A 27323-nucleotide genomic window follows, 5' to 3' on the forward strand; every position below is an offset into this window, starting at 1 on the left:
TTTTATGTGTTAAAAACATTGATAATGTTCCTTTCTCTATAATTATTCACCACTTTGAGTTGGTTTGTTGCATAAGCCACCCAAAATTTGTGTTTGTAGTCAAGGCATTGCACATGCTAATTATTAAACACATCAGTAAAGTTTGTTTTCACTTATGCACAAACAAGATGCAGATCGTTTTTAATTTTCATTCCACTCTGGAAAAAAGTAATTATTGAAGGGAATATGTTACAGATAAAAGATTTACTGATTATCTCATTGTGTCATCAATCTCAGACTTCAAACTTTATTATACAAGACATATTTTCCAAAATGCTTCAGACTATCCATCCATCCATCCATTTTCTTGACACCCTTGTCCCTCAGTGGGGTCGGGAGGGTTGCTGGTGCCCATCTCCAGCTAACGTTCCGGGCGAGAGGCGGGGTCACCCTGGACAGGTCGCCAGTCTGTCACAGGGCAACAGAGATACAACCATGCACACACACACACCTAGGGGCGATTTAGACAGGCCAATTAACCTGACAGTCATGTTTTTGGACTGTGGGAGGAAACCAGAGTACCCGGAGAAAACCCACGCATGCACAGGGAGAACATGCAAACTCCATGCAGAAAGACCGGGAATCGAACCCAGAACCTTCTCGCTGCAAGCTCTACCAACTGCGCCACTGTGCGGCTGCTTCCGACTAAAATAAGGCAAAAGACAGAATGAATAAAATTAGATTTATAAAAGTTGTCTGCTATCTAAAGCTCATCTCTAGAAAAGGCTCAGCATCCCCATGTAGCGATAAAGTGTAAAATACTCGTACATAAAACCTAGACTGCCTTCTCTTCTCTGATGAACTAGACTGAGTTCAGGGAGAGCGGAGTAAAAAAATAAAAGCTGTAAATTAAATATATAAAACAGGAATTTAATACGACGGCAGGCATCCCCATTGTGACGAGATCACAGCTCTGCTTATGGACTCGAGGAGTGAGAAAACTAAAAAACCAAAGTGAGGCACCTTGATGCCACTTGTAGACAATTTATAATCTTAAAGAGATAAATTAAGTTTAATCACAAGACAAAATCACATTATTTATTAACAAAAGCCCCTTTCAGTCACAAGATATTCAGATGACAAGTCAGAAGACAAGAAAAGCATTTTATTCTCCGTTCACCGACATTTACCGCTCAAACCCAGAAACAGATCAACATCATCCTTTAAAGTTTTACATTTTCAGAGAAGGGATGAGTTTAGTGTCGCTCTCATGCTTGACTGGAAAGAAAATGTGTCATGTAAATTATCAGCAACAGCAGATCGGCGCTCGGCTTTGTTTTCTGTCCAGTGTGAAAGCTGACTGGCTCCAGTCCCTGAAAAAAATTCTTTCCGCTGGATTACGCAACAAAAACAGGAAGGGGGAATCATTAAAAAAAAGAAGAAGAAAAAAAGGCGACGGGAAAGAGCATAGCACCAGTGGTCACTGTGATAAGTCACTGCATAGCTGTGATTACTCCATTATCGAGATCCCATCGTGAAGGAAACTATCATCACATTTACATTTTAATTTACTAAAAGCCCTTTGAAAAGTTAATTTATTACCCTAATTCAACTTGAAATTTAAATTTACTCATTTGCCACACAGAAATATATCAAAAGAGTTTATTTAGTTCATTAAATTGATGCAGCCAATAAAGAAAAACATGTTTCTGAGACAGTTTAAATATTACATAAAGCAAAACATAAAAAAGCTTCTAATACAGAAATGTTATGTAATCAATGGAAAGACTCTGACTTCCAGGTTATCCAGCATACAGAGGCTGACATCATAATCCATAAAAAAAGAAGCCGGCTGGTCATAGAGTGCTGTATAGAAGCATTTTAATGGAAAGCTTAGTGGAAGGAAAAAATGTGGTATATAAGGTTTAGCTGCAGCTTGTTAGGATTGTGGCTGAAGTCTATTCAAGAGTTGAATTTTAAGGATACAGACATAACATATACTCATGTTCCACAGTACAGCTGCACACAGAACCGTTTATTTTCTTGTTTTAAATCATAAACCTTTCCTCAGTTGCAAAAAGATTAAAGTAGATTTTGCAATTTAGTTGGAAGTCAAGTTCCCAAAGTCTCAATGAAGAGGAGAGAGGATCAGAATCCAGATATTTGTGAAGTTTTCACCTTTAGTTTTGACCGGGGGAACCACATCAAAATATTTTAATTTTTTTTAATTGCTTCTTATAAAAATGTGCTAACTTTGTTAAAGTTAGCAGAAATGTGTTTAGTTGCGTGTTTAATCAATCTATAAATCACAAGAGCTTTACTTTCTGAATTAAAACATTGAACATTTCTAATGTTGCTCTAATTTATTGGGACTGACTGGTGAATTTAAACAAGTAGCTAATTTCTCTGAGTTTTTCTTTGGCAAACAAAACTGTAAGCAGACCCCCCAAACGAAGGACATGCTGGATTTACAAACTGAGTTATTATAGTTACATGAAGTAATGAACATTCACATCTGAAAACTAAGAAGCAAAGCAACAGTCCAGATACTTCAAGGCAAAATATAAACTGGCTGCTTGACATTCTTCTTTGTGTGGAAAGAAGATTAACAAAAATAAAAAACATCCCATTAAAGTCTTACAACATGCATCAATTCTCCTCTAATTATTTTACAGGCAAAAGCAACTTGGAAACTAAAACATTGTTTTATGTTTGTTTTAAAAGTCTCAAGTTCTCATTTTATTTAAGTTGATTTAGGACTAATTTACAGCAACAGGCAGATTTTATTTTAGAAACGTCGTCAAGAAGCTTGGAATTCTTTGATTAAAGATCCTAAGGCTAAATATTTGCAAGTTAAGATAAACTAAACCGTACACATTCACAGTTTCCACCCCCCCCCCAAAAAAAATCCTTTTGAGATTAATTTCTACAGCTGACTTTTCTCCACTTTGAGTTGATTGGATCATAGCTCCGTCTTGATCCGGTGCATGAGATCTTTCTGGTCCACCATGTCCGTCTGTTTGTTCCAGCGGTGGTACGCCAGCAGGGCGATGTTCTTGGCTGCCACCGAGCTCATCTCCATGGCGCTGCCGGCCCACTCGATGCCGTTGAGGTAGTAGAGGTTGGGGTGCAGCTCCACAGGCGGCAGGCCCTGGCTGCTGCCGTACTGAGGGTAGGCCTGCCACTCCGTCACCTGGGCCGAATAGTATGACCTGCAGAGGTCCAGAAGGACAACATTTATATCTCACTGTGGTACAGAAGTCAAAAACCTTGCTCAAGTAAGAGTAACACTACTTCAACCTATTTTCACTCAAGTAAAAGTAAAAAGCAAGCGTCCAAGAAATTATTCAAATAAGAGTGAAAAAATATTTGGTAAAAAGTCGACTCAAGTACTGAGTAACTGATCAAATTACCAATCATTTAATATTTAAAAATTACATCATCAGACGGACCAAAATATAGAGATAAGTGGAAATTTTAGGACCAAAATAACAATAATTCATATAAGTAGCAAAAAAATAACCAAGTCATACAAAAGAAATGTTTCCAAATCAGTTTCTTTCATTATAAATCTTGTGAAACTTTGACCAAAGCTGCAGGTCTGTGTCTGTGTCTGGTGAATTTCTGGTTAAAACATGTTTGTCTTTTATTCAGTGGGAAGAAAATCCAGAAACTTTACTCAAGAGTGGAAATACTTCATAAAATTACTCTCGTAAAAGTAGAAAGTACAATGTAGTAAAAATACGTCTAAAACCAGTTTTTCAAAAAAGTTACTCAAGTGAATGTAATTGAGTAAATGTAACTAGTTACTACTAACTCTGATCAAATATGCGGTACTGTGAAACTCGGCCCACTAACTATGATTAACCAGAACCTGGATAAAAACATGAAGTCGGCTAAAAGGCCTCATAAAATCCCTGATCTGAAGAATTTCAACAATGGATGAAAAGCAAAGTCACTAGCTGTGTTTCCATTGATGATACAATTGCCCAAATTTGATATTTTGAAAATAAATTTGCTTAATTGAAACAGGGCAATTTCTTTAAAAAATTTTTAATCTTTCAATGAAAATTTGCAGCACTAGGATGCGGTGGTTATTTGGCCAAATCGAAATCGGTTTATTTTGCAGAACTGCAATGGAAACACGTTTTTCACATCAGATGAGTCACATGATCAACAACCAAATGTTGCAGGTCTTCTGGTTCTGGTTCTGGTTAGAACCAGAACCAAACATGGAGAAGCAGAGTTCAGCTTTTATGCATCACAAATCTGGAACAAACTTTAAAATCTTGTTTTAAAGTAACATATTTGATGTTGACCAACATATTCGATTGGATGATTTTGAAGGTTTTCTAAGTTGTTGACTGTACGCCATCTTTTATGACTTTGTATTTTTGTGTTTGCTTTGTTGTTGAGCTACACAAATAAACTTGACTGACTTTATTCAACTGACCTGAAAAGCGTTTTGAGTTGCGATTTGTCCAGAGATTGAGGTGAAAACACCTTGTAGACGCCGGCTTCCTGCGGCTGCTTGCGCCGGAAGCCGGTTGAGATGTTGACGGGACAAACGCTGGCCACGCTGTTGAAGAACAGGCTGGGCGTCTCGGTCGTGAGGACGCTGGCGAACGGGAACAGGCGGGGGTCCGGGAAACCAAAGAAAGACGTGTTGAGGTAGCCGTGAACGATTGTTGCCACGGTGCCATGATAGCTGCCGGGCAGCTCGTCGAAGGGAGGGGCGAAATCCTGGAACTGGAGTCCCGAACCGACGCTGACCTGAAGCGGAGTCGCCAACACTACGATGTCGTACAGCTCTGATCCGACTCCTGACGCTGCGGTGAAGTTCAGCTGGTACTGCAGCACCTCCCCTGAAGTACAGGAGTGAGACAGAGGAGTGAGAGAAGTGTGTAGTATTATCAAAAAAACTAATTATTGATTAGTTTATATATATATATATATATATATATATATATATATATATATATAAACTAATCAATAACACGGCCATATTAGTAATGTGACCTTCCTTGTTTTATCCGCAATTTTCACTCCACACCTTTGCTTTTTATTTTTAAGCAGTTATGAGGCAGAGTGGCAAAACCTTAAACTGCTACTGAACAAGCTCTCAACAGGCCGTTGCTAGGTAACCAAAGTTAGGGGGAACTTGAAACTGCTTCTTCTTACACAGCAGGTGGTTGCTAGGTAACCAGTGAGCTAGTTGAAGACACTAACCTTGGTTAGCTCGCTGTGAGAGGATAAACTGTTTTCTCTGCCTACATTCCCCAGAATGCTGTGCGGTTCTGGATCAGAGTTCAGTGAAATTATTGACAATTCTAATCAGATGGATTATCTACTGATATTGATCACAAGTCTATCGCAATGTAAATGTTTAAAAGACGTAAATGTAGATAGAAACCCGTTTTGACACAAAGCTTTCTGTTTAAATGTATTGAAAAATAGAAGTCAAACTATTAATCCTGTTCTCTGACCAATTTATTAAAGCTGAAACCTAAAAAAACAAATAAAAAATATTTTTCTTTCTTGATGGCTATAATAATAATACTTTTTCAGGGGTTACAAAGGGAAAGCAGGAATTTAAAAGTATTTTTTAGCTGCTTAAATTCAGACGTTGTTATCCAACTAGCAGGAGTCTTGGATCCGTCTCTATTTGTTTCCCGTCACTGGTGTTGTGGAGCTCATAATTTTAAGAAATTTGAATTGTAGTTTTTTTTACAGGAGAAATGTGAAGTGACATCAGAAACTAAACCCTTCTGTTGCATTGACATTTTGAAGTGACCAGAATAATAAATGTACTCTAAAGTGGCCACTTTATTTCAGTTATGTTTTCTCATGACGAAAGTAATAAAGTCTGTGAATGAAAGGACAAGCTGTGCTGGTAATTTTACCGTTATGTAAGCAAAGAGAGCAGGGGAGAAGAAAATGTATTTAATGCATTTAACATGGTTGAACTAAATTTAGAACTTATTCGTGTTCAGGATGAATCGGCAGAAAACTGCTGATCCCTCATTTTCAAAATGGCTAATCCTCTTCGCGCAGCAACACAAAGTCAAATCTAAATTAAACTGGATTAGAAGATTAAAATAATCTTTTTTCAGAAAACGTCAGTGGAGGTATACCTGAGTGGAGCGGGGAGATAGATGTGACCTGAGCCTTCAGTAAGTTAGCGTTAGCCATCTTCAGGAGTCCTGAACACACCTGCTTGTTTCCTCCTTCCACCGCCCACAGGTTGTTCTGGGCACCAGCCAAAGAAACAGCACCTGAAATACACACACACACAGAGAAAAGAAATGAAGCCAAGAGCTATAAACCAATTATCAGCTGCCTACACACCTTCCTGTTCCCTGGCTCCCATAGGCCACCCCCCCCTCCTCTCACCTCGCTTTCCCCTCTTCGTTTCTCGACTTCCAGCCTCTCATACTCATTTCCTGCCTCTCTTCTCTTCCCCTCTGAGCTGACCTATATCAGCAGAGATGTGGATGCTTTTGTCATATTGCCCTCTGAATTCACCACCAGTTTCTGTCCTGTCACTTCCCTGCTCTTCATCTCCTCACCCCCTCCTCCTCCTCTTCCTCTACCCCTCATTGCTTCACACTGAGCTGACCTACAAAGGCGGGGATGCTGACGTTCTGTCCGTAGTTGACCCTCATGACGGGAGCGATGACCTCATCTATGAAGCGCTGCGACACGCCCAGCTCCAGCAGCGAGTCGGAGAGCGGCCGTCTGGTCATGTTGATGAAGCCGCTGCCTCCCAGAGAGTCCAGGAGTTCCTCCACGGAGCTGAAGGCGTAGCCGTGAGCCTGGTACTTATAAATCCTAGATGGCAAACACAGATTACAGACAAATCTAGAAAACTCGTCAATACATTTGTCTCATTCGTGTCCGAAATGATTAATAATCAGTGCAGAACAAAAACGGGTGGAAAGATGAGATTGCCTTGAATGGAAAGAGATGAATCACTTCCTGAGGGAGGAGGCCGATTTATTTCAGGTCGGTTAATGTTTCAAAGCAGACATCGAAGCAAGAAACAAAGTCTGGATAATTGAGTCTGTAATTCATTTCTCGGATGCTTTTTTATTAAAAACAAATTTCTCTTCATTAACATCCTCCATACATAGGTTTGTTTCACTGAATGATAAATTGTCCCAGAAGTTATTGCAATAAACGACAACATTGTTGTTTTGAGACCATTTTTAAGTAATATAATGGTAATGGCATAATAATACAAGAATACATTCTGAAAAAGTCTAATGAGGTTCCTAAATATATACAAGGACATGTAATGTTAGCAGCAAGCAGTTTCAAGTACCATTATTAAGCTAACAAGAAAAAAAAACAAAAAAAACAAGGTTGTCTTGATCTGATTTCGGAAATTGATCTAATATAGGCAAAAAAGAGAGAATTGGATTATACAAGCCCACTGATACGAGCAGCACTTACATCCTGCATGCAGACACATTGGTTTATACTTATTGTTCTTGAGCATTGTTTTTTTGTTTGATTAATATCACTTCCTCAAGCCTTTTCCAAGATTTCACACTGCAGAACAAGCAGTAAAAGCATGTATGATTTGTGCTGATATCGTATCAGGTCAACTTAGGTTCCTGTCAATTCTCAAAGCTACAATATCAGTATCAAAACGTTGTAACGTTGCTACCCCTAAAACAAACAGCAACATCAAAATTTTCATCTTTACCTCATAAATTTCTCCATGATTTCCTCCACCCACATCTGCAGCCGTATGAAGCTGATCCCATAGCGCCACCAAAGCCGGAACAGATCCAACAGGTACCAGTCGGTCTCCTCCAAAATCACCTCTTCACCATTAAAAACGGCAGTCTTTCCTGCCACATTTCGACGGTATTTCAAACCTTTAAATAGGTGAGAGAAGAAATTTGATTCTAAGCAATGAGCTGTCTTTTTGTGAGGACAGACAAAATATTTAAATGTTCTGTGACTGAATATCCCTGCCATTATTAAAACTTGTTATAACTCACCAAGCTGTTTGACAAATTCCTGCATGTGCAGGTTGAGGGAGTGAATAATGGATCCTCCAGACTCGTATTCATTGTGGTTGACGGTTACAGTGGCCAGGCGACCTCCGACCTCGCCCTTCTCGAACACGTCCACCTGCACCTCAGGACCGAAGTGTTGGCGCAGGAAATGGGCCGTCGAGCTGCCTCCTATACCTGCTCCAACCACAGCTGGAGCACAGAAAAAAGTTTTAGATTTTTTGCATTGCATTATGCATTTTGTCTAGTTTCTAGTGCAAATATCTTGGCACACTTAAAATAAGACTGCACAAATTCACAGATAACTTGAGCTTGCTTAAGTCAATAATTATTGAATATTGATAAAAAGTATTAGTTCCATTGGCAGATTTTTTCACTTAAAACATGGGAAATATGTCTCTTTCAATATTTAGCTTGTTTAGAAATCCTTTGAGCATAAACTCATCATTTTAAGGTGTTATTTTTACCTTTTCAAACCTTAAAAACATCTCGTATACTCTCTTTGGGTCAATAAGTGTCCATACAAAATGTGGATACAATGACAAAGATTCTCATACTATTTCTGTCGAAAACATTTCTGAAAGCCTCAACTGTCACCGTGCTGTGAAAAAGTGTTTCCACTCATTTCATCTCATTTTTTGGTCACAAACGTTTCCGAGTACATGAGTTAGAATGACCTAGTCAAAGTACACACATAAATTCAAATACAGCTGATTCACATGTACAGATTCTGATTAGATTCAGATTTCTATTTATACAAATGAAGAAACTTTTTTTTTTAACTTTCCATTTCATAATTACACACTCTCCGTGTCGGTCCGACACAGAGTTGCAATGAAACCAGTAGAAAATTAAATACAATGAATGAACCAGTGAAAATACTTTTTTTTTTTTTAAACTGATCAAATGTTTTTATCAGCCAGATAATAGCAGCTATACATCTGTGTCTTTCAGAAATGAGCAACAAACAAATTAACCTTTGTTTTATTTTTCATCTCTGTGTCATGTGTTGCTAGCCACCATGGCTAACAGTAGCTGAATCCAACGGCTGCCTTCAGGGGCCTGCATGTTTTATTCCTCTATGGGTGTGAACAGTTCTTCTTACCGATTCGTGAAGGCGGAGCACCGTCTTCATGAGCGGGTGTCTCCGGGTTTCCGACAGCTGAGCAGACCGTTAGCACCACCGCGATAAGCGGGAGTTGAAAGCCGCCCATAGCCGGTTGGGAGCAGCGCCGAGTGTAAGAGGGTTCGGTTCAGTACCAGCAGGTTAGGTTCAGGTTATCTCCCTTCTTTCGCTTGGAGGGACATACTTAGAAAAAATATGATGCAGGTTAATTTTACTGAGAAGTGATTCAGTTAATTAAGTTTAATATGGTTCACAAAGAAGTACAAAGATGACCGTGAGGATGCGGTAGCAGAGAAGAGAGTCCGCATCATTTATATGCCAGCTTGCGCCAAATTGGCGGAATCTTTCCGTTATTCAAAAAGCCAGAGCGGCATAAACATCATCGTCATCTATGGCTGATTCAAATAGGGTAGTATAAAATAATTTAATTATTAATTTGTGAAAAAAAATTATTTAAGCTATCTTACCTTCAAATACTTTAGTGTGTAAAACTGAAAGCTAAATATTAGGGGAGGCAGTGAAGAATCTCATCATATGTTATGTCTCTGTGTATGAATAGGCCCTAACATCTGATTGGTTACTTTGCGCAATCAAGTCAATTTCAGACCAATCATCTTGACTGTATTATTTCATGTTAGAACGCGGCACTGGAAAAATATAAATCTTAAATAAATACTTAATTTACTGTGACAGTATCTCAATAAATAATTTAATTAAGTAGGTATTTATTAAATTGACTTATATATTATTTTTTAAATGTTGTAATATATGTGGCCCTCTATAGTTTAATAGCAATAATGTTGGTTGGTTCAAATAAATGAAATATTCTCATATTGAAATGAGGCACCTTCCAGTATTTTTTTAGCAAGATCTTGCGCCGGCGACGTGAAAAGGAGCGGTAGCTACTACTGAACGAGTGTACACGTCCGGCAACAGCTTGTGACGTAACATATTTCGACCAATCAGAAATGGCACGGCTGGTCTAGAAAAGTGTGACAAATTTTTTAGCGTTTCTCAATACAAACACTAAAATGTATATTTTTATTATATATAATATATATATTGATTTCAATATCTCTACACAAAATAGTAACTGAAATTAAGATTTAATGTTTTTCAGATGCCTCAGTCTAATCAGTAATATTAGTATAGTACTTAAAAAAAAAAATAAAAAAAAAATCTTTCCCGGCCGGCTCAATTAATCTGTATTTTTAATTTATTTGTTCACCTGATCTGTGTAGCACTCAATTTGAGCAATTTATTAAGCTAAAATATTATATTTTATATATTTATGCAACCTCCTCAGTTTATATTTCAAGATAAGCTACCGTCTCCACCAGTATTGTTCACTTCAAACATGCTATGTGGGGAAAAAAACAAATCAACAGAACCTCATGTTGAAAAACAGTGGATGTTGCTTTTATTTCATTCAACAGAGAAACTGCTGTGACATTGGAGTAAACCACTGAGCTGAAACTAACATTCACACTGTGCCGCAGAAACGGTGACTGGCACAGTGGAGCTGTAAGGCTTAAGGACGCCTCAAACATATACTCAATTAAACATGCCTGCGCCACACTCATACTCAGACACACATCTTCATTTACATCAGCTATCTTACATCTGTGTGGCTGCTCAGACAACAGCCTCACCGCTTTCTCCTCTCCCTCAGAGGTAAAGAGGTCAACAGTCGACTGGAGATCAGGTCAACCTCTGTTCCCTGCTGTGACCTTAAACGCAGGATGAAGAGATGGCATAACACAGAGACCTTAACCGTTCATCTCTAAGCAAGTCAGCCCCCAGCAATAACACTGCGAGGCCAGCCTGAAGGCTGGGGTTCAGGAGGTGCTGGGGGACGTCATGCTCTGGCCAAAGGGAGGGGCGGGGAGGAGTAGGTCACTGGTCATGGTGGCGATCCAGCCGTTCACTTGGTGGAGCGTCGCGTCGGCTCAGAGGCGGTGGGGGGAGGAGGCGGGCCGCGTCGGTCCAAATCCTCGATGTAGAACATGATCAGCTTTCTGCGCTCCTCTGGGACGCACTCCAGCACGAGGTATCGCTTGTCGTTTTGAAGGATCTTCTCCACGTCTTTCAGGTGCTGGTCCGACTCCTGGATCAGCTTTCTGGACCTGGAAAAGTGGAACCATTAGAGCCACAAAAACATGAACTTTCTTTGAATTTAGCAGTGAATTTATTTCATAAGGGACAGTTTATATTAATCAACATGAGTGCATTAAAACAGCCATGCCAGACTTGGCACCAATTTTCATCTGTAGTTCTCTGACAGGTTGTTAGTAAAAACTACAGGAAAACAATCTTAACGCTACCAATCAACCCTGTGAACGCGCTGCATACACCGTTACAGGAAAACAGGAGCTTAATTAAATTTTTCTGATTATCTGTTTCATATCAGACTATCGGCATAGTGACAGTTTCAACAAATGCATAAAGAAACAAAACTGACAGTATGATTGGAAAAGTTATTTTCACTATTTTCTCCACCGTGAGACGAGAAAATCAGTAAATATCAGTAAATTTGAAAATATGATTAAGTGCAGTTACTGTGAACAGTTTAATGCTATAAATTTCACTTTTTTAATTAGGTTTCATCCTGAGACGCTTATTTCAAACAGGAATGTTTTTCAATAATATTTGTGTTTGTAGGCCATTACAATTACAAATAAGTGATTGATTTCTTTTAATCGTAATCTTTATTATTGTAATAGTACCAAAAAATATTGTGATAAAATTCTAGGTCCATTTTGCCCGTCCGTAATGCAGTTTTTAAAGGGTTCCTGCTGAAGACACACACCTGTACGTGATGAACTTTGTCTCCTTCAGCAGGGTTCTGAAGTCAGCTTTGGCCGTGATGTATTTGTCTTTGATGTAGTCTTCAAACTCTCGCTGTCTCTTCTGCAAAAAGAGATAAACGCATAAAACATGAAGACCACACAAATCGGATTTCGTTGAGTTAATTTGTTGACTTGCTGCATGAGTTAGAAAGTCTCTTACTCTGTCACTGGAGGAGAATTTAATACAGCGGGGGTCATCTTTGATGACCTTCTTGACTTCCTTCCATGTAGTTGTCAGTGTGATCTGCAACAACGAAACTTTTAAATAAGCTGCTTCATTTAAAAAGTTAAAGTGACGCTCAGGCTGGAAACCTTCCCAGAAGTTCTCCTTACATTTGAACATTTTTCTGCGTCATGTTTTAACCTCTCACCATGCTGGTCTCGTCAAGCAGCTGCCTGAACTGTTCCTTCTTCTTCTTGGCCAGCGCCTCCACGTGCTCGTTGAACAGCTTCTCCTTCTCCTCCCTTTCCAGCAGGGAAGCCGACTCCCAGCGGTGGTCCTTCCGCAGGTTGCGGCGCGTGTCCGACCACGTTGCGTCCGAAGAACGGACCTGAGGGAGGGGCAGAAAATCTCTTACGGCCAAGATAATCGCAAAGTATGCAACAAAAAATATAAACAAATATGGAGGTTTGAAGATTCAGGAAGGATCATAGTGTTGCAGCACCAGCGACAGAAACCGTGGAGCATCTCACCATGTCAGACATGAGGGCTTTGAAGTTCTGGATGGCCTCCTCCCGTTTGTGCTGCTCCCTTTCTCGGTCGATCTCTTTGGTCTGCTCCGATCGGGCTTTCTGCACCTCCCGCTCCCTCTCTCTGAGGCTGGCCTCGATGCGAGCCTGCCGCTCCAGCTCTCGCTCCTTGTCAATGTCCACATTCTGCAGGGCAGAGAAAACTTTATTACCTTAATGCAGGGATGTAACTCATTTTCACTTTGGGCCATGTCAATGTCATAATGTTCTTAAACGGCCGGTTGTGTCAGAATGCATTGACAAAACCCATTAACAATATTAATCGATAGCTGTGTCTTAAAATTCAATTATGCTGGACATGTTTTGAAACTGATGTAGTTTTATTTTTGGCAATGAAAATCACAGATTTGTGGGGCCAACTTAGAAATGTTCGCAAAATATCTTGCAATATTTGCAGTTATGTATGACGGTAACTTTTTGTTCAATAATGGGCTATAATTTGACATCAAGTAAAGCTGAGGAAGCAATGTTGCAGAAGTCAGAAATACTGCCACCTGCAGGTGGGAGTTAGCATCAAATAAACCCAATGTTTTGACAACTTTGGTGGACATTTTGCAGTAAAGTCATATTTATGCATTATTGCAAAAAAAGTGCAAAGATCTGTTGATTTTCCATGATTGGAGAAACTGATGCAATCTGGAAGTATATGAATAAAAACTGCTTTGATTAGATTGATACAATATTTAAGCACACAACTGTTATATTAAAGGTTTTATTTATGCGTCCCTCTGGAGTCCAAAGGGCCAGATTTGGCCCCTGGGGCCTTGAGTTTGACACATTTTCGGTCCGTTCTCCTCTGTTCAAAGAGCTGCTCCTACCTTTGCTTGCTTCTCCATGAACTGTTTGAATAGCTCCTCTCTGAGAGCGGAGCTGTCCACAGCCTTGTACCGAGGGTCAGTCTCTAGCCGCTCTTTCACTTTGCTCCATCGCTGATTTCCCTCCACGTGTTGGTCGCTTAGCAGGTCAAAAAAGTCTTGCCTAACCTGAGCAGAAAAAAAGTAAAACTCGTGAGCAAACCTTTCCAGAATTGTGGCAAAGTACAATTTAAGTTTATGATGAGTACAGCTAAGGATTGTGCTGCAAATCTGTGAAAATTTGTTATTTAATTAAATCGGAAGAGAATTGTTGTGGTCAAAGAAAGAGACTTTTTACCCCACATCATGGTGCTAAACTAGGAAAAACTTTTTTTCTGCTAGTTACAACCCTTAAGCATTGCATGTGTGAATTCCTCCTACCACTGATCAATTACATTTTCTAACAACAGAAAACAGCTTCCTGCAAAAGCTCTGCAATTCAAAATCAAACCTTTTAAAACCAGAGCGCAGGTTTAGGTTAGCGTTACCTTCTCTCCTCTGGTTTTGGAGTCTTCTTTGTCTCGCTTCCTCATAGCGGTCATAAATTCGATGAAGATCGCCTCCCTGTCCTTCATCTTGTCGATGGCCTTGAATCTTGGATCTCTTCCATGCTTCATGGCAAATTCACTAAATGTTGTTCTGCAAAGATTTGAAAGCAAGAAACCAGTGTCACTTTGGTCTATTAGAGTGAAAGTTTAACAAGGATCATATATTAATATCCACAACTGGTTGTTGAACAAACCAGTAAAAAAAGTTTCACAACCATCTTCAGAAACATTCAGAATAAAAATGGCTGGTTTGTTTACTTGGATGTGAGCTTGGAATCCTCCATCATCCGCCTGAAATCATCTTTGGCCTGCATGAGCTTGTTCTTCTTCTCCTTTCTTTCCTCTTCAGCTCTTGTTTTCACATACTGATCAAAAACCTGAGGACACGATCATAAACAATGACTGGAGGACGAAAAAAGAAAAAAAGAAATACAGACTAGATAAAAAAAATTTTAAAGAAGAAATGAAGAAAATGAACCTGTTTTCTTTCTTTTGGGTTGAGCAGAAGGTAGCGTGGGTCGAACACGATCTTATGGAGCTCTTTGTCCCAGGTCGAGAACGCAGACACCTGCAAGCAGGACAACAAACTGCTATTCCATAGAAAACTACGATTCTTCTGAACAAGAAAATAAAGAAATAAATCCAATAAATTTCTGCTAAGCTATAAAAAGTTTAAAAAAAATGTCCTGAGAAACTGAAAATGTCAGTAATGATGATAAAGGTAGACTTTAATATTCAATAAGATGGACAAGTAAGCATTTCATAAGGTGGAGAACAGGAGATATTTTCAGGTTGTACTCAAACATAATTACACTTTCATACTGCAAATCAGATTTGTTTATCAATATATTTAAAATTAATAAATATTATTATTAATCCATAGAGGGAATTTAAGTGTTGACTTTATGAAAGTTTTCAAAATAGTTATTTTTAATGTTTTATTGCATACTTTAATTAGTTTAAGTCTGCATTAAAACAGACAATATCAGACTTAATTTAAAACTGCATGACAAGAGCTGTACAAATAAGATTTGAGGTACTTAGAAGGTCGTTTCTGTTACCCCTCTCTCCAGCAACATGTCTCTGAACTGGGTCATCCTGGCCTCTAGGGGCACCACCGCTCTCTCTCTGGCCGCTCGCAACTCTGCCTCCATGGCTGCTTCCTTCTCAGAGTCCGCCTCCTTTGTTTCTTCCTTCCTGTCAGGGGGAATCAAACCATCACAAGGTGAAGAAGAGCTTAAGGAATAATAAATTAAACGAGTGGTTCAACCTGTGAATGGTTTTACATGAAATGAGCAGACTTACTTTCTCTTTTTGGATTTGGTTGGCTCCTCATCTGGACTATCTTCAGTGGCCAGCGACATCTCTGGTTCCTCCTTACTGATACCTGAGTACATCAAAATAGCTTTGTTAGCGTAAAAGCTGCTAAAATTACCTTTTCTGTTGCAGCTTAAAGCCTCAAATTAAAAAAAAGTCTGTTTTTGTTCTGCTCACCCGTCTTCTTGCTGTCCTCCAGGCCCCTCTTGTGTGGCGGCTCCTGGATGTGTTTGTCCACGTCGGATCGGCCGACCAGCTCTTCGGGCCGGTCCCACATCGACAGCCGTGTGGTCGGGTTGTAGAAGAAAACCCGGTCGTCACCCGTCCATACCACACACCTGATGGAAAGAACAAAAAAAAATTGATTTCATTGTCTTTTTTCTCCTGTAAGAAGCGATTATGTTGGTGCGTGGACGTTGTGGGATGCATACCAAGGTGTGCCAGGAATGGGGTTGGTGGCGACAGGCCGGGCTTTCTGAGCTGCCTTTTCTTCCTCAGTCATCTCTTCTTCTTTAGGCTCCTTGACAAACAGAGACGGGGAAACAGGTTTTCATCTCGTGTTGTTTTTGTTTCGGTTGCAGGTTATTGTAATATTCCCATTAGATTGTTATTCATATTGTTTACTGACCTCCTTCATATTATTAGTGTTTTCCATCTTTATATCATCATCCTCCATCTCCATTGCCTCAGCTTCCTCCTGGGTCAGACGTTCTTTGGCCTTCTCCGCTTCTTTTTCTACGAAAAAAACAGATACACACGTTTAGAAACAAAAACATGGAGGAAAGAATAAGACCTCATAATGACATCCATCCTGGTAGTTCAGATGGAACTAGATAATACTATTAACACATGAAATTAAAAGAATGTTCTGTTTAATTAAATTAGTAGCGTAGTCAGCAGATCTGCTGATATCCATGGAATATAATAAATGCAAATCACATAAACTACTTCATTTTTCAGAGTTCAGTGTCAGATACCAAGGATTTTAATCCAAGTATAGAATGTTCCTGTTTTTCTCTTTTCTCTCTAAATTTCTACCAAAAACTGGATGACAAAAGTTTTCAGGCTGGTGCTTTTGTCTTAGCTAGCCCATCTTTTGGAGGACAGTTTTGTTTTCAGAGACTTCATAATTAATTTTATTTATTGCTTCTGTTTATTGATTTTGGATAAACAGTACCAGTGTTAAATGTTCATTAGAATTTAAAGCTCGTCGATCTTTCAGAATACGTTCTTGCGTTATTATGTCATCACCACTATATTACTTGCAAATGGTCACAAACCAACAATATTATCATTTATTGCAATAATTTCTGGGACAATTTATCGTCCAGCAAAACTTTCTAAACTTTTTAACAAACAAAAATTTAAATGTCTGTTCAATTGTTTTAAATAGCTTAGAAGTGAAGCTGAACTTACAGAAGCCAGAAGTTTCTACCTTTCTCTATGAGGGTGTGTGGTTTCTCCCAGGTGGACTCCAGCGTGCGGTTGTTGTAGTAGTACGTTTTCCCATCGGCTGTCCTGTACTCCGTCCACTCAGGAAGCTGCAGCGATCCGGCTATGGACGCCGGAGCAGGCGAAAGCGTCAGCTGCGGGTGCATCATGGAAACTAAAGGCGGGCCCATACCAGGGAGCATGCCTGTTGTTGGAAAACAGACGGAAAACATTCATTTTAATTATTTTCTACAGTGAGTTATGTCTGATTTACTAAGATGTTAATGAACATTTAGAAAACAGCATGAAAAAAACCCGGCTGAATGGCTTTCATAAAACATTTTAGAAACTTTAGGGGCAGCTTGTGAATGAAAAGCAAAATACCACTTGAAGAGGATTTGTAGAATAAAATTACTACATTTAATAACACCTTCACCATAAACAACTAATTAACAAATAACACAAGCCAAATACACACAAAAAAAAAACAAAAAAAAACAAGTAGTGACCACACACTCACAACCATGCCACAGAAGAAGACGACCACATGACCACAACACGTAGCCCGAATTAGCTGCTACAGGGCAACAACAGCTAGTGTTAATGGGACAGAGACGGCTTCTCTTCTGTCGTTTTCTCCTTTCTAAGAACAGGCTGCTCCTAACAACCAACAAACTCTCTTTAGATGCTGAACACGGTAAATAAAAAGCAGCTAAACTGACAAGGTCAATCCCAAGGACAACACATCTTGAAGTCAAACCTTAAAAAGTTTGCTTGAGAGCACAAGGATGTTTGTTTTGAACCAACTGTTGGTAGAAAAAACATCATAGCTAAACATTAATGTAGATAAGATATAAAGTTCTGATAAAACCAGAACTTTAATGAGAAATGATAACAAAGCTACACATTCTGTTTCTTTCTGTTGGAATGGCTGAAAAAAGTCACCACTGTACAGCGAATGGATGCATTCAACACCATGCTACTGGTTTTAAACGACGCCATGTTGACACCATACGATGCATGTAGATATCATTCACTACCATGCCATCTACTGTGGATCTGAGAGGCGAGCGAGCGGCTGGGTGTTTACCGTTGGCGCTGGGGCCTGCCTTTACACAGGGAGCACCTACTATCTGCACCATTGCTACACCTGCAAGAACAACGGACAAGCAAGCATGGGGATTGAACACAGCAGGAAACTGGACATCTTCTACCATGGTGTGCAAAGAGTGTGTGGCGTCCCACTCGGACAAACCGGCGTCAAAAAGGTTGGAAATCTCATATTTCTGAATCTGAGGAGATTAAATTATTTACACTAAACACTGAGGGACATCACAGCGTAGGATGCCATGTTGTCTTGTATATAATTTAATTCATACGAAGCAACTGAAACGACTGGAAGGAGCCATTTTCCACATTTTATATGAATCCCAGAAAACCCTTGAGATCTGCAGTGCCTTTCCTTATTCATACCTCTTGCACTTTTTCTTGTTTTCTCACACTAAAACCATAAACTTCAATGCATTTCATTTATATTTAAGTCATTGTAGTGCAGAATTGTGGAAGTTACAGTTGGCCTTAGCACTTTTCACAAATAAAAAGTTGAATGCTGCAGCATTAATTACATTCAGCCCCCTGAGTCGGTACCTTTTAGAACAATATTGGGTTTCGTCTCCACAAGCTTTGCACAAAACAGATTCTGTCTTGGTAAAACTCTGTTTGATCAGATGAAGAGTGTTTATGAAATTTAATTTTCAATTAGCTTTGACCGAATCATTCTAGTGCAATCTAAACTACAAGTGTTGAACAAATTCATCTGTTTACAGTCCTGAGATTTGCTCCATTCACATTTCCTATCCCTGCTGAAGAGAAACATTAGCACAGCATGATGCTGATTAAGATCTGAACATATGCAACATATGCACTTATGCTAAGATCAAAATGCACAAATAGGCCTGTCACCATAACAAATCTGAAAACACATTCAGACAGATCAATAAACTTTAAACTCAATTTCATATCCAAAATAAATAAACAAAACAACCAGAACAACAAATAAAATGGCTACTGAAGTCTGTTAACAAAACTGTCCTTCAGAAAAAGAGCCAGCTGAGAAAAATGCAACAGACTAAAGACTTTTGTCATCCAGATTTTAGTAAAAAAGAGAAAAATAATAAATCATCCAAATGGAAATTATTGAGCTCGTTTTAATTTATTATACAATTAATTGATTTATTGCAACATGCCTGCACACAAACTAACTATTTACCAATTAGCTGAACTTTGAGGGAACCTGGTTGCACATGGTTTTATTCAGGGTAGAATGGTTTTAATATATACTGCTCAAAAATATAAAGGGAACACTTAAACAACACAATATAACTCCAAGTAAATCAAACTTCTGTGAAATCAAACTGTCCACTTAGGAAGCAACACTGATTGACAACGGGGACCCTCGTCAGGTCAATCAGTGTTGCTTCCTAAGTGGACAGTTTGATTTCACAGAAGTTCGATTTACTTGGAGTTATATTGTGTTGTTTAAGTGTTCCCTTTATCTTTTTGAGCAGTATACATGCATGGTCAGATTTTTATCTAGTAAAACATTTTACAATCATTTGTGTTGGTCTACTAAATAAAATACAAAGAGGTTTTTGGATGCAATAGAAAAAGTTAAAGAGGTATGAATACAGCGCAACATTTTACTTTGAACTCTACGCTGCACTACTAGAGGCTGCTACAATAAGCCACAAAGCAACACTTGCAAACAAGACAAAAACATTTATAATTTGCCCATAAAGACCTAAAATTAAAAATCATTAAATATGCACCACAGTTTCATTAGAACAGCAGCTTTTGAGCTGCAGGTGTCATTCTCACCTGGTAGAGGGATGTGCATGCCTGGCAAAGGCACCCGGAAAGGTGGCACCATGACGGGTGGGAAGGCAGGTATGGCTGCAGTGGGCTGGGCCACACTGTGAGGCAAGGCTGCTGGCAGCAGTGGCACAGTCTGGACCGCCGTGACAGGGGACGGCACCGTGGAAACGGTCACCACGGTGACCGGCGACACAGCAACAGTGGACGTCACAGTGGCAACAGGGGGGAGGTCTGCTACAACGGTGGCTGTGAGGTAAGAAAGACAAAAACGACAAGGAACTTTTAACTTCGTGTTCGCTGACGCGCTGAGCGCCGAGGAACATTTGTTTACCTGCGATGGTCCCAGAGGGCGAGGGGTTGGTGGTGGGGTCTGGACTCGATGTCAGCGTGTGGGTCGGGATAGAGGTCGGGGCCTGAGTGGGGGAGGCCACTGGCGCCGTGCTGGCAGCTGTGTTTCCGCTGTTGGTGCTAGCGGGTCCGGTCGCGCCCACGTTCGCACCAGAACCTGCAGCTGTAGCCCCCGCTACCAGAAGAGGGTTGAGTTCAGACTGCTGGATGATCTTCACACCGTCTGGTTTGCTCCATGATGACTCTCTGGTCCGAGCGTTGTAGTAATATGTCTGAGGAGGAAATAAGTCATCAAACAAGGTTATTTCTTTCATTGAAAAGCTTAGCAGCAATGTAGGAATCTGCTAAACCTGTTTTATTTACTCCCTCAACTCAATTTCTCCCTCCTTTTTTGTTAAATAAATATTCCAAACACTTCAAAGTACGTATTTATGTTTTTTAAAACATTTTAAACACTTAAAAGGAAACATATTCTGGCAGCATTTTGAATATTTTATAGTCAAGATAGAGATCTACATTGTCTGGAGAAATGGACAGAAACAGGCGCTTTCAATGTGTACATTTCATTTACATTAACTTTAAATGAGTAAAACTGTTTTACAGCAAAAGATCTCTCAATTTGTTTTCAATCTATGATTTTGTCACCAGCATTAGTTTTGCAGGTTTACAAAGCAATAATCACCTCAGTAGATTACAAAAACTGAATGCATCTTTCACTGCTATTACAAAACAGGTAGATTTTAGCTTTTAAATTTTAGCTTTTTTAACCATAAAACGCACATTTTCAAGAGAATGCAGCCAAAAAGGTTCGGACTGAGGATCTGTGCTTGAGTTAAGCAGTTGTCCCTTATAAATACAATTGCAATCAAGTTCTTATCCCTAAGATAAATGAAAAAAATGAAGAAGAAAAATATTCTGATGGGAGTTTTTATCCTACCTTTCCCTCTGACGTTTTGTTCTCTACCCAGATTTCCTCTGCAGGATTGAGAGCTGGGTTTCCAGATGCAGGAACAGGAGGCATCCCAGGAGGAAACAGCATCCCTGGAGGAGGTGGCAAGTTGCCAATGGGTGGGGGAAGGAAAGGAGGCCTCTGCAGAAGAACATGCAACAATGCATTTGGCTTTCAGACTTTCTATCACAACAAAACAAACCTTTGTAGCAAACAGAAAACCTGCAGGTTTGAAAATTAGTTCAAGAATAATTCACAGTGGCTGATGCTTCATGGACTCATTTATAGAAAGTCTCCCTGCATTAAAGAATCAATTACAGTAACAGCTAGAGAGATCATCAAACATGTTAAGTCATATCCTTCTCTGATGAGCTGAAGTCTTCTAAAAGCTGAACTTGTAAGGTTCACAGAGAGGAAAGCACAAAAAGCATTATTCATGTCTGCTCACTGCTTCTCTCTTTTTGAAAACTACTAAAAATAAAACAAACACTACAAAAACTACACCTGTTAATTCTCTGCAACTGCTGCAACAACATTTTACAATTGCTTTAAACTGCGAATATAAAAAGTGAAAAAGCAACCGCTGGACATCTTGGTGTAATAACTAGCATCAACTGTCCTTTCAAATAGGAAATGAATAGATTTTGCATCAACTGAATAACAAAGCAATGTGCTCCATCTGCGGCCGGATGTTGGAAAACAAAGAGCTCTCCGAACGTAAAGCATGAAATCAATATGTAACATCGCGTAATATAGTTATAATGACTGTGAAATATGGCATACACAATGACAGAAAGATGTGCTAATGTTGCAGAAATATGTAAAACATTCACCTGGAGGTGAGGAGGTCCAATGGGTGGTGGCATGCCTCCAGGTGGTGGGATAGGCGGCATGTTTGGGTCAAAGGGAGGTCGGGCAAACGGGGGTCTTGGCGGCGGGCCCCTCATCATGCCAAATGGAGGCGGCGGTGGCCTTAGCAGTGGCGGAGGGCCTCGTAAAACTGGGGTCTGGGCTGGCGTAGGTGCGGGGGCAGTGGCAGGCGCAGGGCTGCGGAACCGCACTGCCTGCTGCGCCATTCTGGTCAATAAAGTGAAGGATTTTAATGCTTCAAGCTGCAGCTCTTCAATGCACAATACAAAAAGACAATTAGAGCTGCACCATACGTAGAATGCAAATGTGTGAAGGTGGTTCGCATTTAAGCAACAATCGTTAAGTTATAAGTATTACACCAAAGCTCCAGAAGAGGAGCTATTTGTAATTTACAATTGTGTTTTAGGCAACACTGGCAGTAGTTTGAAAAATTTATTTCAACCAATTGAGCTAATGGCCCAACATCTCCTAAGGGAATACAAAAAACACTGATGTTTATAGTTAGCAATGCTTTGTACATGGATTTACTCCGTAAACTGTGCAAAACAACAATATTAAAACAGTTCAAAAAGTCAACTTTATTCTTAGTTTATTTTGAATCATTAGTGAAATCCAGTCCTATGTGGAGCTGTTTAATGCAGATTGCTGAGATGTGATGCCCATTTAGAGATACAGGTGCAACATAAAAACAACAAGCAAAAGTGAGATAAGGAGGTATGCTTTAATTCTTTTTCACTGGGACTTATTTATACATACACTATCTTACCATAGACATTTATTTCCAAAACAAATCAATTTAGGTTCAAAATATTTTTACAATTTCTTCAAGGGAAATTACAATCAGCTAAAAATCAGTATTATTCATTCAGATCACTTCTGTATCTTCCCAGAATGTCTCCCATGTTAAATCTGCAAACAGTCTAGCAGTGCAAACCAAAAAGCCAACAATAGTCTGAAGAATATTTTAAAATTGGTATTATATCGGTACACTGCAAAAACTGAAATCTTAGTAAGATTAAATATCTTAAATTAAGGAGATTTTTCTTGTTTTCTTTCTGACAAGATAATTTTTCTCACCAAGAGGGATTTATGTTAGAATATTTTTCTTATTTTAAGTGTTTTTGTACTTAATTATCTCAGTAAGATATAAAAGCTTAATGTTAAGAAAATATTACTTATTATGAGTAAATATGTGCTAGAATCTAGAATATCAATATTTACCAATCAAACTTCAAGTCTAGAACTTATTTTATATAAGTAAAAATTTCTTATTTCAAGCACAGAAAGCGAAATCACATACTTAATTAAATGTATTCAGATAATTAAAACAGACTATGTCCAAATGGAATCCTTTGTGTTATTGTCAATGAAAAATAAAAAAAACCCATGAACTTATATTCTTGTATAAGTTGGCAGAGTGTACAGGAAATTATAATTTAATATTTAAACGATTGACATTTAACACAACAATTTCAGAAACAATATCAGATTATATATCAAGATAATTCTTGGCATGTTTCCATCTGCTAAGGACCTTCTTAATTTGATCTTCTTGATGCAAGATGTGGGACCTCTTACTGACATGTCATGAAATTTCTATTGATGTGTGATTTGAAATGGCTGGTATTCCACACAATGAGATTAGAATCAACAACATTGATTAGCTCAATGTCATGATAAATATTTTAACTTTTGGTTTATATTTCAAATTCTTACTTTATAAGTTACTAATATTAGTTTGAACAATATTTTATTCATCATGTTTGTAACCCCTTTTATGACATCATACAATCCACATGGGAAAGCGCCCAAAATGTCAGTGAGATAGTATTAATGTTCGATACAACAGATTTTCTTTCCGATCCGATACCGAGTAAAATTTAAGGTGGTATTGGCAATGCAGATCCCATACTTTGTGCAAAAGACAATTAATTTGTTTCTTAATTAAATAAAAAATAAATGTAATCCATATCTTGGCTTCATAAAAAGAACACAATGTACTCTGATGCACTCATTTTAAACTCAGAAGTACATTGAGAACAATCTCGTTTACTATAAGCTATTTTAATTCAGCAGAAATATACAAAACATATGAAAATGGAGTTGCAAACTAAAAAAAAGAAAATTAGTAAAGTAATAACCCTACTAAACACATCCTTGTTTAATTATTAAAACTACTATAAAATGACAGCTGAAATGGCTCCGTGTCACTTTTTTAATAATCTGTCAACATGTTCATTTCTGAGTGAGGTAGAGTCAGCAGCACGCTGCGCTTGGGCATTACGTCCTTACACATTACATACTCACCAGGCGGAAGAAAAAGTAGTTCCCATTAACAACGTTTCATTTCGGCAAGATCTCAATAATTTAGTTACTTTCTAACTTGCTCTTGTTAATCTACATTATCTCAAATTACTAAAGTGTTGAAAGTATTGATCCTTGGATCTGACAATAGATTTTAAAGAATTAAGTTCTGGTATCGGAAGAATCGATATTTCAGTATCAATCCGCACATCACTAACGGCAACGCCAGAGATCATTTAACTGCCCTGATTAACCGTTAATTCAGTTGTAACAGCCTAACTAAGCTTTTATCTACTGTACTTTTATAAGATTTTCTTTTGGCAAATTCTCTAATCTCGGTTGGACATGAATGAAGATGGAGGACTTTTTTACGTGTATAGACCCTACAGCTGCTGTACTGAGAGGTAAGTTTAAAGTTGTCTGTCTTTCTAAGATAAGCTAACTGAAGCTAGTTAGCATGTCGTGATATGCCAATTTTCATCCGCGGTTAAAGAGCAGCTCTTGTGAATATGAGCTTTGAACAGTTATTAACCACAATAGCTGTGGCTTAAAAATATCGACACGAGTTCTTGGTAGCTTCCGTTTTTTAACATAGCTAAGGTGGCTTCTCATTCGTAGCTTATGATTCGGGAAATGGTTAAAGGGAAATTCCGCCTAGTATTTCACTAACTGAGGGTGTTTGATGTGCTGTAATTTAAAAACTTAAATGCAATGAGTCTAAAAGCCTAGGTTAGATATTCCACACTGTTACCAGGATATTTTAAACACTATTTTTGATTGGTGAATTTAAGTAGTCCTAGTTTGATTTAATTAAAATGACTGTCTTGCCATCTTGAATTCATGTAATATTGTAATTGAGCACATAAACTAAAATAAGACTTGTTTAATTTTTCAAGTAAACCAAACTGTTGCCATGGTGAAGCCTATGCCAGACACATTGTCAATCACGTATTGCACCATCTACAAGTCACTTTGGGAAATGCAAGTGACGGCATCCTTCACATTCTTGAGGTAAGAAATTTATGATACTTATTCATCATTACACTGATTAGTCCCTAAAACGTGGTTTGTTTTGTGATTGTTTTTCTGTCTGTGCTCCAATTAGCAGATGACCCAACAACTTCAAACAAGATCACTTTTCAGCTCTGTGGTGATCATGAAACCAACTTTCTACTGGCCATTGGAACCATGCCTGCCCTGATCTTCTGAAAGGAGGACATCATAGCTACTACACCTTTCAGCATCCGTGTGTGGGGCCACTCCTCTCTGTGCTGCTGACAGACGTCTTGAGAACGCCGTCCGTAACTGAGGCAAGACTTCCACATATAAAAGGCTATGGCTTATTGGAAGAAGTTCATTGCGGGGGAAGCTCCTATTGTTGACATCTAATCCAAGATTTTTTTTTTGCTTTGGACAATTTGGTTTGCTTGACTCTTAGTGCATCTTATGAGTGCGGCAGATGTGTCAGATCGTCATTGTTCTGTCATTTTACAGGATTGTTTCAGAATCAGATGCCCATCCAGACTTTAAATTCTGACCAGTAGTCATGTTTTATTGTGTTTATGTGAAACTTAAACGTAATAAAGATGTCAAAAGTAATTGAACTTATGTCTTCATTTCAGCAAGCCAATACCATCTCTTGTTCCAGTATTCACAGGATCAATTTTTGGATTTTTGTCTTAGCATAAGAACCTTGAGTAAAGCTGTGACAAAATATATATTTTAATCCTATGCAACAATAAAAATAAACTAGATTTAGGTATACACTGCAAAAAGTCCCCTTTCAAAAACAAGAAAAAAAAAGTACAAAAATAGGGTATAATTTTCTTAAAATAAGAAAAATTATCTGCCAACAGAACAAGAAAATTTATCTTGTCAAGATTTTCCAAAACAAGAAAAAATATCTAACCAAGATAAACCTACAAATATCTTAAAATTAGTGTATTTGTAGTTAAAACAAGCCAATTTTACTAATACAAATAGAATATATGAGATTTATTTTCTTAATACATAGAACATTTTTCTTAAAATAAGAAAATTTTACGCTATTTTAAGAAATTCAGTGTCAAGTAACATTTTCTTTACTTGAGATAATTTTTCTTAAAATAAGATAATATATCTTACTCGTATAAGTAAAATTGGCTTGTTTTAAGTAAAAATACACTAATTTTAAGATATTGTAGGTTTATCTTGGTTAGATATTTTTTCTTGTTTTAGAAAATCTTGACAAGATAAATTTTCTTGTTCTGTTGGCAGATAATTTTTCTTATTTTAAGAAAATTATACCCTATTTTTGTACTTTTTTTTCTTGTTTTTGAAAGGGGACTTTTTGCAGTGTATAAACTACACATGTTTATAGGTTATACGTGTATGTGAGCTTTTTTGTTGTATGTGTTTGTAGTAATGTAGTCTATTAACCAACACATTTATATACTAAATGCTTTGGGGTCATACTCAGATAACTCTGAACAAAAATCAATCATGTTGTGATTGTCGCCTCTTGCTAGTCAGGCTAATAGCCACCCCGTTCATTCAATATACAGAGCGGACTGCTGTTTACCTAAACATCTTACGTGATTTATCTAACAAGCTTTTAAATGTAAATATACATCTTGTGAGAATATAAGACTGGGCTCTGGTCTAAACAGTCGTTTTAGGATTAGGAAAGTATCTGTTCCGCGTGTTATAGACGGAGAGGCGCAACATAAGGCTAGTTAGCTACAGGCTAGTTAGCTGCCGTGGCTACATTCACAAGTAAAAACGCCAAAAGTCTCAGTCGTAAATATCCCCGATCAGGTGCATATAAAATCTGCATTTGTATTTAATATTACACTTTAACCATTTTGATGTAAACTCGTATTTTTCTTATAGCTGACCTGTTGTCGTTAAACCCAAGAGTTTCGCTCTCTGTCTGGTCCGCCATTACAGGAAAGTGTAACCGCTTTCTTCCTGGAAACGCCCCCAAAAGGTAATCACACGTTTCTATTGGTTGATCGTTGCCGTCCATAACGGTCCAGTTCAAGCTGCGTGCCCTGCGATTGGACACAGATTTTCTCGCGATCCTTCAGCTAAATGTTTATTGGCCTTCTTTTATCAG

General features: G+C 38.5%; 2 protein-coding genes and 1 long non-coding RNA gene across 5 annotated transcripts; 1 reads left to right on the forward strand and 2 right to left on the reverse strand.

Moving 5' to 3' along the window:
- Positions 1 to 1627: 1627 nt before the first annotated feature.
- Positions 1628 to 9458, reverse strand: pcyox1l (prenylcysteine oxidase 1 like). Its single transcript, XM_081615515.1, has 7 exons — positions 9112 to 9458; positions 7992 to 8198; positions 7691 to 7865; positions 6599 to 6810; positions 6114 to 6254; positions 4433 to 4844; positions 1628 to 3191 (listed from the first exon to the last, which is right to left on the reverse strand). Exons 1-7 carry the CDS (start codon positions 9218 to 9220, stop codon positions 2942 to 2944), a joined length of 1506 nt encoding a protein of 501 aa, XP_081471641.1. The 5' UTR covers positions 9221 to 9458; the 3' UTR covers positions 1628 to 2941.
- Positions 9459 to 10529: 1071 nt separating this feature from the next.
- On the reverse strand, positions 10530 to 27220 carry tcerg1b (transcription elongation regulator 1b (CA150)). Of its 2 annotated transcripts, XM_008427462.2 has the most exons (21): positions 27103 to 27220; positions 21886 to 22129; positions 21041 to 21193; positions 20087 to 20375; positions 19759 to 20001; positions 17972 to 18031; positions 16886 to 17086; positions 16079 to 16185; positions 15882 to 15970; positions 15628 to 15788; positions 15439 to 15520; positions 15195 to 15330; positions 14612 to 14701; positions 14392 to 14510; positions 14074 to 14224; positions 13550 to 13714; positions 12675 to 12857; positions 12353 to 12532; positions 12142 to 12225; positions 11942 to 12042; positions 10530 to 11258 (listed from the first exon to the last, which is right to left on the reverse strand). In XM_008427462.2, the coding sequence occupies exons 1-21, from the start codon at positions 27147 to 27149 to the stop codon at positions 11057 to 11059; spliced, it is 3087 nt and encodes a 1028-aa protein (XP_008425684.1). In that variant the 5' UTR covers positions 27150 to 27220; the 3' UTR covers positions 10530 to 11056. The 2 variants fall into 2 exon arrangements, with proteins under 2 accessions (XP_008425684.1, XP_008425685.1); XM_008427463.2 differs by lacking the exon at positions 17972 to 18031.
- On the forward strand, positions 24184 to 25825 carry LOC103475660 (uncharacterized). 2 transcript variants are annotated; one of them, XR_535350.3, is made up of 3 exons: positions 24184 to 24630; positions 25123 to 25237; positions 25332 to 25825. It is a non-coding gene; the product is annotated as an uncharacterized LOC103475660 (long non-coding RNA). The 2 variants fall into 2 exon arrangements; XR_014090845.1 differs by having other exon boundaries at positions 25335 to 25825.
- Positions 27221 to 27323: the final 103 nt, after the last annotated feature.

This window comes from Poecilia reticulata, chromosome 14 (assembly GCF_904066995.2).
Source record: "Poecilia reticulata chromosome 14, P_reticulata-male-v2, whole genome shotgun sequence".
NCBI lineage: Eukaryota > Metazoa > Chordata > Actinopteri > Cyprinodontiformes > Poeciliidae > Poecilia > Poecilia reticulata.

What these genes read in the sequence shown, in the direction of transcription:
- pcyox1l (XM_081615515.1), bottom strand. Translation starts at nt 9,220, where the DNA reads ATGGGCGGCTTTCAACTCCCGCTTATCGCGGTGGTGCTAACGGTCTGC. An exon ending in TGCTCCGCCTTCACGAATCG is followed by an intron (nt 8,199 to 9,111) that starts GTAAGAAGAACT and finishes TCTGTGCTCCAG; the next exon opens with CTGTGGTTGGAGCAGGTATA. An exon ending in CAACTCAAAACGCTTTTCAG is followed by an intron (nt 3,192 to 4,432) that starts GTCAGTTGAATA and finishes GGACCTCTGCAG; the next exon opens with GTCATACTATTCGGCCCAGG.
- tcerg1b (XM_008427462.2), bottom strand. Translation starts at nt 27,149, where the DNA reads ATGGCGGACCAGACAGAGAGCGAAACTCTTGGGTTTAACGACAACAG. An exon ending in GATTCCAAGCTCACATCCAA is followed by an intron (nt 14,225 to 14,391) that starts GTAAACAAACCA and finishes AAATCTTTGCAG; the next exon opens with AACAACATTTAGTGAATTTG. An exon ending in TGCTTGACGAGACCAGCATG is followed by an intron (nt 12,226 to 12,352) that starts GTGAGAGGTTAA and finishes TCGTTGTTGCAG; the next exon opens with ATCACACTGACAACTACATG.